General features: G+C 48.2%; 2 protein-coding genes across 2 annotated transcripts; one reads left to right on the top strand and one right to left on the bottom strand.

Annotated features, from left to right (window-relative positions):
• Window positions 1–4,423: 4,423 nt before the first annotated feature.
• Window positions 4,424–6,796, bottom strand: PtA15_1A536 (uncharacterized protein; the record flags this gene model as incomplete). The annotated part of the gene is made up of 7 exons (XM_053165574.1): window positions 4,424–4,798; window positions 4,870–5,105; window positions 5,182–5,249; window positions 5,335–5,722; window positions 5,791–6,198; window positions 6,278–6,538; window positions 6,610–6,796. The coding sequence occupies 7 exons, from the start codon at window positions 6,794–6,796 to the stop codon at window positions 4,424–4,426; spliced, it is 1,923 nt and encodes a 640-aa protein (XP_053016752.1).
• Window positions 6,797–7,126: 330 nt separating this feature from the next.
• PtA15_1A535 (uncharacterized protein) lies at window positions 7,127–9,235 on the top strand (the record flags this gene model as incomplete). Its single annotated transcript, XM_053165573.1, has 4 exons — window positions 7,127–7,135; window positions 7,222–7,388; window positions 8,609–8,856; window positions 8,937–9,235. 4 exons carry the CDS (start codon window positions 7,127–7,129, stop codon window positions 9,233–9,235), a joined length of 723 nt encoding a protein of 240 aa, XP_053016751.1.
• Between the last annotated feature and the right edge of the window lie 3,405 nt (window positions 9,236–12,640).

Raw genomic sequence — 12,640 nt, 5'->3', positions numbered from 1 at the left:
ATAATATCACAGTTATGTCCTCCAAAACTGAGCTGACGGGAGATGAGATTTTTAAAGAGCCGTTGGGGCAAGCCACTGATTATCAGTGGAAGCCAGAGACGCTGACGCCAGACGAGGTGAAGCTTCTGTATTATCACAGGGCTTTTGGCCATGCCAGCCTCAGGCACATAAGGCGCATAATTAAGTCTGATCTGGGTCTAGGCCTACCGGAACAGTTGCCTGTTGGAAAAATTCATTGCCCGGTCTGTGCAATAAGTAAAAGCACGAGAATTAATCCTTTAGCTTCCACCCTCTGAGTTGCAGATTGTTTGGATGTGTTAGTGGCAGATCTCATGGGACCTTTTCAAGTTGATTCGATAGACGGCGGCAAATACCTTCTGACGATGAGGGACATTGCGACAGGATACGCGTTTGTGAAAGTGTTGAAGAAGAAGTCGGAACCGAATCAACATATCATTGACACAATAACCAGACTGGAGCAGGCAACCGGAAAGCGAGTGCGTACATTGAGGAGCGACAACGGTGGCGAATTTGCCAACCAGAAACTGAACGATTTCCTGGCGAAGCAGGGCATTGGGGCTGAGAAGGCGCTGCCATATCATCATTATCAGAACGGAGTGATTGAGCGTTTCAACAGGACGGTGGCGGACATGGGCCGCACAATTCTTTTTGATAGCCCTCTTTCGAAGGACTTCTGGAGCTATGCGTTTGTCTGGGCGACTTACGTGCTAAACCGGATCCCAAACAAGGCAAGCGGTGAGAAGACTCCCTATGAGGCAATGTTTGATCGAAAACCTCAGTACGACAACTTTCGAGTTTTCGGGAGTACCGGTTATGTGCATATTCCTCAAGAAAAGCGCAAGAAACTAGACGAACGGGCCGTTAAGGGACATGTGATTGCCCACCTTGAACAGAGCAAAGGGTGGTTGTTTTGGTTACTGGATCAGAAGCGTTTTGTGAGCTCGGCAATGGTTCGTTTCCCGGCCGATCTGGCGAATGTGCCGGTATGCAAAAAGACAGCCGGTGTATCTGATGCGACTCCTCCGGCTCCAATCACGGACCAACCAACTGCCTCTAAGCTCTCGGTTGAATATATCATGAATATTCTTCAGCTTGGGGACTTCTTGCAAGAAATAGAATTCACAAACCAGGAGTTGATCGTTGACAAGATCATCGACTTATGCCAATTCTATGCGATATCAGTTCCAAAGAATTTCAAACAAGCAATGAACTCTCCAGAGAAGGATGCGTGGTCGAAAGCTATTGCGATTGAACTCTCTAACTTGGAACAAATGAGGGTGTGGGTGTTGAAGCTGAAACCAGAGGATAAAAAGGCCTTAGGGGGCAGGTGGGTATTTGCGACGAAGCCGGACGTAAACGGAGAAGGCCTACGTTTCAAGGCCCGCTATGTCGCAAAGGGTTTTACTCAAGTCGAAGGAGAGGATTTCAACGCCACCTTTGCCCCGACCGCAACATTTGTCTCCCTCAGGCTCCTGCTAGTGATTGCGGCAGCGTACGGATGGCCGGTCCAGTCTTTCGATTTCGTGGCCGCCTATCTGAACTCCCCGATAGAAGAAGAAGTTTGGGTGAAACCGCCAGAAGGCATGGAAACGCCGCCTGGACATGCACTGCTACTGAAAAAAGCGCTGTACGGGACGCGACAAGCGGCAAGATGCTGGTGGCTTCATCTCAAGGGCCTACTGGACAAGTTTGGCTATTCGCCGTCCCAGTACGATAACAGCCTGTATGTCCTCCAACACCCGGACAAAGCAGGAGTAGTTTGGCTACATGTGGACGACGGTGTTGTTACAGCTTCGAGTGATGCGCTGCTAAAGAAGCTGGAACATGATCTTAAAGATATCCTCAAGATCAAGTGGAGTCACGGGATCAATGCAATTGTCGGCTTGAACGTGAAGCGCACGGGGCGTGGATTCAAACTTTGCCAGAAAGATCTAGTGGCCGGCATTCTGGCGGAACATTGGGATGGAGTTACTACGGCGGCGACTCCTCTTCCGGCGGGTTTCAACGCGACGACGGACGCTGACGGCGTGGCAGAAGACTCCGGAAAATTTTTGTCGGTGATTGGCTCATTTAGCTATTTGGCGGTGGGAACGCGGCCGGATTTGTGCTTCGCAGTCAACTACTTGGCGCGTTTTGCGGCCAAACCAGGTGTGAATCACTGGAAAGGAGTGAAACACCTGGTAAATTACCTTGCCGGGAGCAAAGACCTTACCCTTTGTCTTTTTCCGTCGTCTGATACTAAGCAGCTGAAGACTTTTGCAGATGCTTCTTGGGGAGGAGAGTTCTCCAGGTCATCTTACGGTGTTCTGGTAATGTTCCTCAATTGCCCGGTCCTTTGGGTTTCCCGGAGACAGCAGTCAGTGGCCTCGTCGACTTGCCACGCGGAGTACATGGCCCTTGGAGTAGCGACGCGGCAGACCTTGTGGGTCCGTCACTTGCTGCGCGACGTTCTGAAGAAAGATTTTGTAGGCCATTTGTTTTGTGATAACCAGTCTGCCATTAAAGTATCCACTGATGACGCGTCCAACAAGCGGACGCGTCACACTGACAGAGATTTTTATATCACAAATGAAGCGCTTTTCCAAAAGAAAACTACGCTGGAGTGGGTAGGTACAAAAGAACAGTTGGCTGACATTTTTACCAAAGGCATGCCCCCGGAGAGTTTTGTTACTTTACGAAGGAAGATCATGATGACTTAGTTTTTTATTTTCTTTTTTTTCTTTTGATGTCTCCTTTGTCTCATATTTTGACTCAACGTATGTTTCTATATTCTCCTTATCTCTCAATATTTCCTTTTCTTTTTTCGACTGTTTTTCTTTCATCTACAAAATTTTGTTTTCAGTTTTACTCTGTTTTTTTTCTCCTGTTTGTGAGTATCTTGTTGTACAGGATACCGCGTCTACGGCGAGAGGGGGGGTGTTGTAGCCCAGCGGGCTACGCACTCTGACACTCGCCGCAGTCGCGGTATCTACCTCATCCCGGACCTTGTCCGGGCTGAGGCTGATTGTCATTGATATCCATCGTTACCCACATACCTGGTTCACCACAAATAGTATCTGCTAAAGCCAGTCGTCAGCCTCGGAGCAGCAGTATTGGAACAAATGAACAGCAGCTTACCGGAGAATGTGCACCATCCGATGATGTGGGTCAATGAACCGACGAGTTAAGATTCGGGCAACACCCAGGGCTCCGAGGACGGTAGACCGGAGAAACCAGCATGGCTTCGCTGGCCTCAGGCAAACTATAAGGACAGAACGGCGTTGGGGTCCGCAAACGAGGATGAAGCCCGACGAGACCCGGAGGTATCGCGGGCCCATCAACAGAAGCCAACAGGGGGCTCTCCCCTCCCGAAGCCTCAGTACTCGGGTGAAGTTGCTCGGTACTCGGGGCCAGAATCTAGGAGAGGGCCGTCAGCTTTTGGATGAGATAGCAGAAGCTTAATGTAAAGAAACTCACCGCTGAGACGCTGCTAATAGCTTCATCGCCAACAACGAACGGTCAGCGAGCCACCGGGGATTCTGATCGGCGAGCGGACAGGCCCTGAACAAGTCGTGAAAAGCATCAGCCTGGGTGCATGATGCACAGTGACTGTACAAAAAAAGACTGTTGAGTGCTTGGGTGGAGCTAGAACAAGGGCTACACAGAAGTATCTTGCATGTCAACTGCTGGCAGTTGCGCAAGTTTTTCTTGTAGTGAGATATGATAGTACATGAATGAGGGAGGCTGTAGACTTCATGGCACTCCACACAAGGATTGGATTTGTCCAGAGACAAATGAGTCAGGCTTGCTCCAAACAAGTCACCCTCAAACCCTTTGTGGGCACAACAGAGCGTTGCCCTGTTGCCCTATTGCCCTATCCCATGTGATCCTTCCCACCTTCACAAACTCTCACATACAACACACCCCTTGTAATCAGGCAACTTTCCCCAGTCAATACAGCCCTTGCGGTGGATAAGCAGCATCCTCTCAGGTGCACTCCTATGTCATTTTTCTGGGCCCCACGAGAGGGGTATATCCGAAAACTACACCACAGTAGAGATGCTCTCAAATTGATGTATGGGTTGTGCAAAACCCACGATCAAACACGGCATGCAAGTGTTCGGTCAAAAAAGGCAAACATGCCAATGAGTATCAAGAGAAATGGCGGCTTAATGCAGGTGGTCAAGTGAAGACAAGAGGCGCGTGGCGGACGAGGGGTGACTGAAGAATCCGAAATCCACCCGGGCCCAAAGGCCAGGCATGCAGGACGTGTGTTTCATATATTGTGTGAAGACGGAGAAAGAGGTATCGATCAAAAAGAGGTTGATAAACCAATCATCCGAACATGTGGTCAAAACGTGTAGAATGTGTTTATATTTATATGCAAATTGATCAAGAGGGGGGGGGGGAGGAGAGATTTGAACTAGGCGGCCAAAACCTTGACTTTGCGGATGATGCTAGCAGGGTCCAAGCCTTGGTGGAAGATCTGGGCGCTCAAGCCGCCACAGCCCTCCTTATTAGTGCCCAAGTAGCCGTATCGGGGGGTCAGGCCACGCTCCAAGAGCCAGGTGCCCATCTTGCTGCCCAAGCCGGTCTTCTGGTTCAAGCTCTCGACGACAAGGACGAACTTCTGCCTGCCGTACTCGGCCATCGCCTCCTCGTCGATCACGTTCAACGTCGACTTGTTCACCAGACCCACGTCGAATCCTTCCTCCCGCAGCCGGTCTACTGCATCTAATGCTCGGTGCACGATCTCTCCGAAACAGATCACTGTTCCGAGTTTACCCCGACGAATAAACTGGACATTGAGAAAGATCGTCAGTTGACTCGTCAAAAAGAAACAAAGGATCCTTCCAATAGAAGACTTACTTCGTCCTTTCCAGGCATGAATTCGTAATCCCCGCCAAAGTAATGCTCTTGGCTTCCCTCTTTCAAAATATTCGGAACCTTGGATCTTGTCGAGAAGACAAACCGTAAGCCCATGTCCCAGAAGACCTTGTTGACAATAGCAGTCATCTGGTGGACGTCCGCGGGGAAGTAAAGACGAGTGGGGTATCCATCTTCCAGACCGTTGTCGGCAAAGAAAGTGTTCAACCCGAAATGGCCTAGGGTACCAATCAACATGAGTTTGCTGTTAGTAAGTCACTTTGGAGTTGTCCAGTCCGGATACTCAGAACGTACATGTGTTATCACACATTTCATCCACTCCACTGTGGGAAAAGTGACATAACACGTTACATCTGTTAAGTCTGAGTAAAGCAGAATTGCACCCAAATGGTGTCAGTGCTCAGGAATATCCGACGACTGTATTTAAATTGTTGAAGAAGCGCTTACCTAGCCATAGTGATTTCCGAGCAACACATTTCCAGGAAGGCCGAAAAGGTACTGAAGATACCAACTTTCCCCTTTTCGAACCCGAATCCGGCAGCGGCGGAGAAGTTTCCACGTTCCATGATCCCAGAGGGTACGAAGACCTCGGGATGTGATTCGCGGATCGCCTTGAGTCCCGTGGAGCCCTCGAGATCGGAGTCGATGACCATGACCTTCTCTTTGGCTTCCTCCTTTGAGAGCTTGTCCAAGACCATGTTGACTGCTTTCCCGAACTGGACTCGGCATGCGTCTTTCTCCTTGGTGCTGCCGATGTAGAGATAGGGCGAAGCGGACGGAGTAAGAGAGTTGAGGATCTTGGCTGCTGCCTCTCCATACGGCCGGTCCTTGAGGTCTGGAGTCAACCATAACTGTCAGAAGAGAATCGACAAAGGGTGGGGGATCCAGTGACTCTAGACTGACATGAAATGGCCTTTGGAACGGGAATGACGTCATGTCCGTGGTTGCTGCCTTCGAGGCCTTGGATTCCTGGACACATGACTCGCTTGGCGATCAATGCCGCCGGACCTTGACATTGAATGACCGAGCAGAGCCCGGCCCAAAGCGAGTCGATGTTTTCACCCTCGGCATGGAAGACCTTCAAGCCGTGTCCCTCGAGCGTCTTGCTGACTTCGTAGCCCTTCATGTAGACACTGGGGTGTCCAGCAATCGTCACATCGTTGTCATCGATCAACAGTTTGACGTTTAGATTTTGGGCCACAGCCAGCCGGGCAGCTTCGGCATCGTTGCCCTCTTGCTGAGAGCCGTCTGAGCCCAAACAAAAGATAGTCTTCTCTCGGTTTGCCATTGCAACACCATTGACAAGAGGCCCTGTAGGTGCGTCAGAGAGGATATAATTAGAAGACTTGTTCGGACCAACATCCCCAAAAAGTGAAAAACAAGTACTAACACATGTGGCCTAGACGACCACTGCTGAACTTGACGCCAGGGGTGAGGCCCAATTCGGGATGGCCGGGCAGTTTCGAATCTGCTTCACGGTACATCATCAATTGCTCGGCTGGAAGATGGCCCTCGAGGGCGGCGACCAGGTATTGGGTTGCCACACGATGTCCGGCCTCATCCCAGAAGGTGTGGTCAAACTTTTTGCCGTCCGGGTCACTGGCAAAGAGGGCCAGGAGTAAGCAGACCTCGGGGACGGTATCAAACGGCCCTGAATGGATGATTTAGTCTAGTCAGGAAGAGCGGTCTAAATCATCATGCACCAACAGAGAAACAGCTGACCTCCAGTGTGGCCACTCACGCCGCGCGCAGCGCCGGTTGCCGTGAAGAAGACGATAGCATCTCGGAGGATGGAGATATTTTCGAGGAGTTTTGATTTCTGGTCGGCTGATAGTTGGGGCTGCGAGGGGTCTAAGGCGACCTTGTGGAATTTCTCGACGAAAGGGATTGGGAATTTATCGGCTGACATCCTGCTAGTGATCTAATTCGGGTGGACTAGTACGGCTACTTGTAAGGGGGCAGAAGAGAAGAGGTGGCGGTGGGGGGAAAGAGGAGGGGGGAGGTTAAATGGTCAACAAGCCTGATCGACTCGTTCTCCGTCGAGCGGAAGAGAAAGCAGAGCCAATAATTACCTGTTGCGTTCGTTTGTTTTTCGAGTCAAGAGACAAGAGATGCTTCCCCCCAAGGCTTTTCTTGTGTTCTGCAGAGCTTCTAGTACAAATAATATGCTATATTTGCGGCCTTTAATGTGGAATGGTCGTGTGGGGAGGTAAATAATTTGTAGTGGATGGGGCAAACTATGATCGAGGTTGAGTGGGGAGGACTCTGGCCCCAGGGTGGAGGGTTTACGTAAGCAGTCCAACTGACATCATCCCTTCACTTTCACTCCGCCAGGCTGAAAACCGAGGTGCGCCCGCCCCCGCACCCCACAGACAGCAGGCCTCGGACCGGAACGTGTGGCCATCCTCGCTCTCGTATCCACCCGAGTCACCTGCGCATGTGGCGGAGTTTTGTCGGTCTTGCGTCTGGCTACAGCTCAGCACTACAGATACAGTTTCCCGGTCAGCATCATCATCAGATCAATCGCCACTCCGCCCGGAAGCTGGTCTGATAAACATTCCTCTCAAAAGATCAGGGTCCTCGGCACAAACAGTTTCTTGGCACGACGGGCTGTATCATCAAACCCAACTGCCCATAAAAAGACGGCTTCTATCAAGAGGCAAACAAATCCCTATCAAATAATTCCTGTGAAAAATTAAGGATTTCTTGGGACGATTGACCCCACTGCTCATCAGAAGATTTTCGAAACTGTTCTGGGCAGCTTTTAAGAACAGCATTCCACTTGAACTTCCTTAGAGCTGAATGCTGTTATATTTTTATTTTTTGCAAGTTGAAGGCTGTACCAGATATCCCACTTTCTTAAATCCACACAATCCTAGACCTCTGGATCTAAGTTTTGGAGTGTTTTTTTTTCTCACAAAATGGCACAAACAGCCTACAAATCTCACAGTACACGTTGAAATCCCCAAAGGCCCAAAGGCCCTATGGATGACCCTCCAGCTGTGCTGCAGCAACAAGCAAAAGTGCGCCGGTTGTTAGAGTGGTCCAGGAAGGCCCTAATCAAGTGATTAGTGGGCTCCCAGGGAGGGGGTAGGACAAAACTGGATCCCCTGGGGGGACAGTATCATTGAATCATGCTCTTTTATAAAGAACCCCTGCCTCCCCACCACCAGCTGCCACCACCCACATTTCAGTACCAACCGCCATGCCCGTCACCAGACACCTCCTCCTTGTCTCCATATCAACTCACCACGTGCAACCCTCCTACCAACCAATTTGCCTCACCCAATCTACTGCTGGTCCACTCGCTGGCTTTGCTCTACACAATACAACCTTGGCTTAACAACATCCCTGCATGCCAGTCATGACGTTTCAAGCGGTTTGACGAGTGAATCCCCACCCGCAAGCTTCATCCAGACCATACTGCCCAGCTGGTCCTCCCACCCAACAATATCATAACATGGGCTGATGCTCTTTGCAACCATTTCCACTCCCTCCGAAAGCCCTCACGGGTGCTTTCTTTCTACAAGGCATGTATTCACAATTCATCCCAAACCACGCTCAACTGGAAATAACAATTTTTTTTAAAGAAGTTGGAAAAAGGAACATAACTTGACTGGATGATTCCTTGGAGCTCTCATCAATCAGATGGAGGCGACGAGGTGCGCTCCAAGTGGCCTGATCAATTGCCATTTTCCCAAGCTCTTTATCCAATCCATAGCCCGCAGAAGCCCAACTTTGGGGATCCATTCTTCTGGGCCAAGCGGGTCAAGAATCTTGGTATTGGTGCCGGCCTCGGCAAGCTCTCTGTCAAGACCCTCTGCTCAGCCCTCCATCTTTCTACCTCCGATCTTACTCAGATCTCAAGGGCTAGAATCATAGGTCAACTTATTTGGGAAGAGAACAAGGCCGCTAAGGTTGTCGAATGCCTCTATTGCAACCTTGATTACGCTAGGTGTTTGGTCAAATGTAGGCCCATTGTTCCTTCTCCTTCTGCTGCTTCTGCTACCTGTAAGTTGTACCCGCTAACCATCATTGTATCCTTGCAGGCCAGACAAGCAACACCACCATTGGTCCCTCCCTTCACCCTTCTCCTGACACTGACACCACGAACACCCGTCTCTTGGCTTCCAAGGGCAAGCAGAAAGCTGTCCCCATTGATACAAAGCAGCAAGAGCAGGAAAAGGAGGAGCCACACACGGCCTCCTCCAAGTCTGCGCAGGCGCCCATTGACAAAGAACACTCCTCTGACGAGTCCGCCTCCTGTGACATCTTTTCTCAGCAATCACGCTCCGACCCCGCCTCTGAACCCGCCCTCAACCTCTCCACCTCCTTTGACCAGTTCTGAGCAGGTAGAAACAATCTTGATCACTTCCCTTGGAAATATTTCCAGGATTTGTTGTCAAGGCTCAATTCTACCAATGATTGCGCTTGCTTCACAATTGTCCAAGTGATCAACTCACCTGGGCGTATGGGCGAAATGAGCGGGCATATGTGACAGGTTTCAATCTAGATTGCCAAAGATTTTAGAACCAGACAACACAATAGATTTGAGATTCAGAGACAATCAAGGACAGGAAAGAAGAGACTGTTAAAAAGGACACTGGGGAAGGGTAGAGATAGAAGAAAATAATACGAGATTAGCCAAGGGAGGATTGGACCGAGGTTATTGCTGTGATTTTCTCACCAAATGGGAGAGAAGAGCCAATCAGGTGATTGACAAGGAACTCGGGAAATGTCAAGAAAGGATTGAGATTCAAGTCTTGAGCAATGTTGCGACTGAGATTGATGAGTTGAGTCTGATCAAGGTTGAGAAAAGAGAGAGAGAGTTGGAAAAAAGGAAAGGGGAAGTTAGCCCCAGGGAAGGAAAGGACGAGTAAGGAAGCAAGGGAGAGAGTGACCGGTCTGAATTACAAAAAATAGATTCTACCCAACTCAGCCCTTTCGCGGGTCTGTCATGGCAAAAACTCAACAATATGGGATGCTCTCTAGCAAAATTCAACACCTGTTACCATACTGTTTCATCTCACCTGATGTCTATTCATTGTTGTGTCTCCTTTTTAAGTCCTAACTTCTAGGACCAATCTCATTACCTGCTGAATGATCTCTCATCTAATTAGGACAAAAACTTGCTCAATCTCAATTTAGATACACTGTACACCCAATTAAGGTCCCTTTTCAATGTCCAACCTATGAGGGATGGTGATTCAATTTCTACTTATAAATCTATAGTATCCCAAATCAGACAGGAGTTGGAAGCATCAATAGTTGATCATGCATGAATACTTGGCAGAGTCAGCAAAAGATTTCTGGCAACCTGGTGAGTCAGGTGTTTTGAAAATATTTCTGTGAACATGGCCTCAGGATAGCACTTAATCTGACTTGGTTCTTGAAGATTACTCCCTCAATGTTCCAAGTGATTGGTCAAGCCTAAGGGCTTAGGGAGGCTATTCAGGCCTGCAGGAGCCTTGAAAGTTGACTGTCCTCTGTCCAAATCAAGCTTCTCATAGTCCACTGTCTTGGCTGTCTCTCACTGCAATCCTTGCCGCAGGCTTCCACAAGATCCAAAACCACCTGTTGCTGAAAGCCTTTCCGCCGGTCTTGGCCTTGCTGAGCTGAAAGCCCAAAAATCCAAGGGTATCAAGCTCCCTGAAAGACGCCACCCAACTGCCTGATAGCAAGGCCAGGCTGATTCTGGGCAAACATTTAACAAATTGTCAATCTCGGTGCAACAAGCATCATTACTCCCATCAATCTGATTCTCTACTGGAGTCCAATCTCTTCTGTCTCCTCATCCCAGTCTCACACACAATATCCTTGTATTGACACATTTCCTATAAATGTTGTGGCAATTCAACTTTTATTTCATATCTTTTTGAGATGTATTATTTTCAATTGACCCGGGATCTCAATCCTTTCAGTTTGGTTTTGGCCAAGATGATGATGATGGAAGAGATCTCCCTAATTCTAAAGATCATTTGGGCTTGCAAGGGGCCATGCGTGGGTGTGTGTGCAAGGGCGGTGTTGCAAGATGCAGGGATATGTTGCGGGGGTGGCAAAGTTCCCGCCACGCGCCCAAAGGGCTTGGGCCCTGCAGCGGCGTAGCGGCTTTGGCCTCTAGTCTTTTACCAAGTGAAAGACTTGCTGCAGGATACCTCAACAGAATCTTCACCCAGAAGACCTATCAGAGTAGGCCTCTGTATAAGCTGAAACATGTGTGAAATTTGAATAGATGTATTGGGTGGTTTGTCACAGATCATGGGGGAAGTTCATTTCCAAACAAAAAAGACTGTTTTGTCATGATGTAATGTGATTTGATTTTGGAAGATGGTGAATTAATTTTACGGACTTACTTTGTGCACTGCGAAAAACTCTTCGCGCACTGTGGGGGTCGTCGTCTCGACGTCCCACCCCCAGTGCGCGCTTCCGCCACGGCTCTTCGCGCACTGTGCATTCCCCCAACAAAACGGCTTACTTTTCTGGAGATATTTTTTGATGAGTCAATAGAACAACCTTTTATGACCCTCCCAAAAAATAATCAAGTCATTTGGTGGTCTCCTTGAGCCTAGAGAAAATTGACATGAAAAAATCATATTTTAACGCGGCAGGGACCTGTAATATCGCTTCCTGTGCCCCAGTAGCCCCAAAAATTTCACAGTATCATGGTACATGTGCAAATTCATTATCTGATAATTTTTAGAATTTTTCCCAGAGATATAAGGGGTGCGCAGCAGGCTTAGTAGGAAAATTACTGCTAACTGTATAGCTTTTTTGTTACACACTCAAACAGTCCCAAAATTTCAGAATTTTTTTTCATTGTAGATATTCTCCGCGCCATAAATTTCTTGGCAATAGTGCGTCATGATAACATGAGATATAAGGGGTGCGCGGCAGGCTTAGTAGGAAAATTACTGCTAACAGTATAGCTTTTTTGTTACACACCCAAACAGTCCCAAAATTTCAGAAATGTTTTCATTGTGGATACTATCCGCGCCATAAATTTCTTGGCAATAGTGTGTCATGATAACATGAGATATAAGGGGTGCGCGGCAGGCTTAGTAGGAAAATGGCTGCTACAGGTATAGATTATTTGTTACACGCTGAAAAAGTCTGAAATTTTCAGGAATGTTTCAATTTTGCATATTCTCTGCGCCATAAAGCTCTTAGCAATATTGTGTCATTAAAACATGAGATAAGTTAGCAGTCATTTTCCTACTAAGCCCGCCGCGCACCCCTTATATCTCATGTTATCATGACACAATATTGCCAAGAAATTCATGGCGCGGAGAATATCCACAATGAAAAAATTTCTGAAATTTTGGGACTGTTTGGGTGTGTAAAAAAAGCTATCCTGTTAGCAGTAATTTTCCTACTAAGCCTGCCGCGCACCCCTTATATCTCATGTTATCATGACACACTATTGCCAAGAAATTTATGGCGCGGAGAATATTCACAATGAAAACATTTCTGAAATTTTGGGACTGTTTGGGTGTGTAACAAAAAAGCTATACAGTTAGCAGTAATTTTCCTACTAAGCCTGCCGCGCACCCCTTATATCTCTGGGAAAAATTCTGAAAATTATCAGATAATGAATTTGCACATGTACCATGATACTGTGAAATTTTTGGGGCTACTGGGGCACAGGAAGCGATATTACAGGTCCCTGCCGCGTTAAAATATGATTTTTTCATGTCAATTTTCTCTAGGCTCAAGGAGACCACCAAATGACTTGATTATTTTTTAGGGGGATCAT

Source organism: Puccinia triticina, chromosome 1A (genome assembly GCF_026914185.1).
Source record: "Puccinia triticina chromosome 1A, complete sequence".
Classification (NCBI taxonomy): Eukaryota; Fungi; Basidiomycota; class Pucciniomycetes; order Pucciniales; family Pucciniaceae; genus Puccinia; species Puccinia triticina.
Note: the sequence above shows the minus strand (reverse complement) of the source record. Positions and strands in the feature narration are given on the sequence as shown.